The following is a 2,480-nucleotide window of genomic DNA, read 5'->3' as shown; positions in this document are numbered from 1 at the left end:
AATATAAGAGTGTATATAATGTTCCAAAATCGTCAAAACTAATCACCTTCTTACTTAATATTAAATCTAGAAAATATGGAGTGATGTAAGACATAATCCCTAGTACTCTAGACTGTCTTCGTTGACTCTCATAGGGCAATATATATAGACTTTCAGAAAGACCAAAGTTTGTAACCTCATAAAAAAGGGAACAGATGGAAAAACAGAAATTAAAAATCTAAAATAAATCTGTGATTGTGACCCCCAGGTTCAAGAAAAAAACAACCCTTTTCTTCTTTGGCTCCAGGAAAACCTTCCCACTCCCAGCAGCAGACATGTCAGGAGACCTGGCAGCTGAGAGCAGAGGTTACACACAGATCAGAGTCAAGAAATTCTCCTACAGATGGACCATCAGCAACTTCTCTTTTTGCTTGGAGGGAAGCTTGGGCAATGACATTGCAAGCCCCACTTTCTCACCAAGAGCCAATGACCAACAGAAATGGCTTATGAAACTAAACCCGAATGGGATGGATGAGGAAAGCAGAGGTTACCTGTCAGTTTTCCTAGGGTTGCTCAGCTCTCCAGAGAACTCCGTGTGGGCAAAGGTCCAGTTTGGGATCATAAATGCCAAAGGAAAGAAATTCCGAATCATGAACAGTCAAAGAGTCATGAGGTTCAACCCAAACCAAGCCTGGGGTATCACAAAATTCATTCGTCGAGATTTCCTTTTTTGCACTAGATGTTTGCTTCTCCCAGCTGACAAACTCACACTCTGCTGTGAGGTGAGCATGGTTCAGGACTGCATCAGCATCTCTGAACAGAATATGCAGCCAGGGATCAATGTTCCAAGTTGCACACTTGTAGATGATCTGGGAGAGCTGTGGGAGAATTCCCGCTTCACAGACTGTTGCCTGGTGGTAGCAGACAAGGAATTCCGGGCTCACAAGGCCATCTTAGCTGCTCACTCTCCAGTTTTCAGAGCCATGTTTGAACATGACATGGAGGAGAGCAGAACAAATCACATTGAAATTCATGACCTGAAACCTGAAGTCTTCAAGGCAATGATGGACTTCATTTACACCGGGAAGGAACCAGTCCTCCACAGCATGGTAGATGCTGTGCTGGCAGCTGCTGACAAGTATGGCCTGGAGCGTTTGAAGGTCATGTGTGAGAGTGCCCTCTGCAGGGACCTCTCTGTGGAGAACGCTGCACACACTCTCTTACTCGCTGACCTCTACAACTCAGTGCAGTTGAAATCTCGGGCAATGGATTTCGTTGCAGCTCATGCTTCTGAGGTTTTTCAGACCTCGAGCTGGAAGACAGTGGTCCACTCCTATCCCCACTTGGTGGTTGAAGTATGTACCTCTCTGTTTCCTGCAAATGGTCTTTTCCTGGAGCACCCCCTCAAATGCCTGAAGCGATCTTAGGACTCTGTGGGCTCTGACCTACATTGCCTTCCAGAAGAAGCAGTCATTATTGTTACTAATGACACCTGTTTAGACTGTGGGCTCTAAGGCACATTTACAATGAATTTGGGGAAACACAGCTGCTAGGCCTGGTTCAGCACCCCTGTAAATGAGTGAAGCGCAGGTAGGGTGAGGAGCAGCACTGGACTCTGGTATACTCTATGCAACTTCTACCCTGTTCTTAGACTGCTTTGATTTTTGTCCAATCAGATGGAAACTGGGATTCAGGGTTTTGCTGATCCCAAGCTCATCCCAGTAAGGTTTCTTTGTAGAAAACTCTCTGCAATAGATGAGCAGACCATATGATCAAGGGCTCTGAACAAAGGAAAGAATAAACATGAATGTTCATTTACAAGAGAAGGGCAAGAAAAAGAAGACTTTTTGCCTCCAAACTCAGCATGTGCGAGCTGGAGAGAGGATGACTCAGTTGACAAAAACAATAGTTATTTCTGCAGGGGACCCTTGATCACTTCCCAGCACACATGGGGGGACTTTACAGCCATCTCTAACTTGGGCTACAGAGGTTCTGAGTTCCTATTCCATGGGTACAGCCGTCTCTGTAGACAAAACCTTATCCAAATAAAATATAAAATGAGTAAAATATTTAAAATCAGTTTGTGGTTTCTAGTAGTGTTCCTGTTTGGTGAAGCCCATTTTAGTCCCTCCAACTCTGCTGAGCTGTGGATATTTGGCCCAGTCCTCACTGTCACTTAGGACACAAGCCTTCAGTTCTCTTCCCTGGCACTGACAGTGGCAGAGTGGATAACGGCCCATCATGCCCTTGTGAAAAGTAAGACATGGAGGCATAAAAAGAAATAGACAACAGCCCCTGGCAGTGTGTTTATTGACTCGGCTTTGAAAAATAATATTTATTGGTTTTGAAAAAAGAGATGGGATTGATTAATTAATCATTCAAAATTTTTCTTCCTGAACGTGGTTCTGGTATTATATATTGGGAATATGATTTTTTATTCTTCTCTGATTTCTATCTCCTTCTATAGTGGTGTATTATTTGGGTTTTAATAAAGAAAGTTT

General features: G+C 43.6%; 1 protein-coding gene across 1 annotated transcript; it reads left to right on the top strand.

Moving 5' to 3' along the window:
- Positions 1-314: 314 nt before the first annotated feature.
- Positions 315-1,406, top strand: LOC121437786 (speckle-type POZ protein-like). Its single transcript, XM_041637856.1, has one exon. It carries the CDS (start codon positions 315-317, stop codon positions 1,404-1,406), a length of 1,092 nt encoding a protein of 363 aa, XP_041493790.1.
- The last annotated feature ends 1,074 nt before the right edge of the window (positions 1,407-2,480 follow it).

The sequence above is a fragment of the Microtus oregoni genome, unplaced genomic scaffold, assembly GCF_018167655.1.
Source record: "Microtus oregoni isolate MIOR12 unplaced genomic scaffold, Mior012 000054F_ref0000373, whole genome shotgun sequence".
NCBI lineage: Eukaryota > Metazoa > Chordata > Mammalia > Rodentia > Cricetidae > Microtus > Microtus oregoni.
The sequence above is the reverse complement of the archived record's forward strand: the minus strand, read 5'-3'. Positions and strand labels throughout refer to the sequence as shown.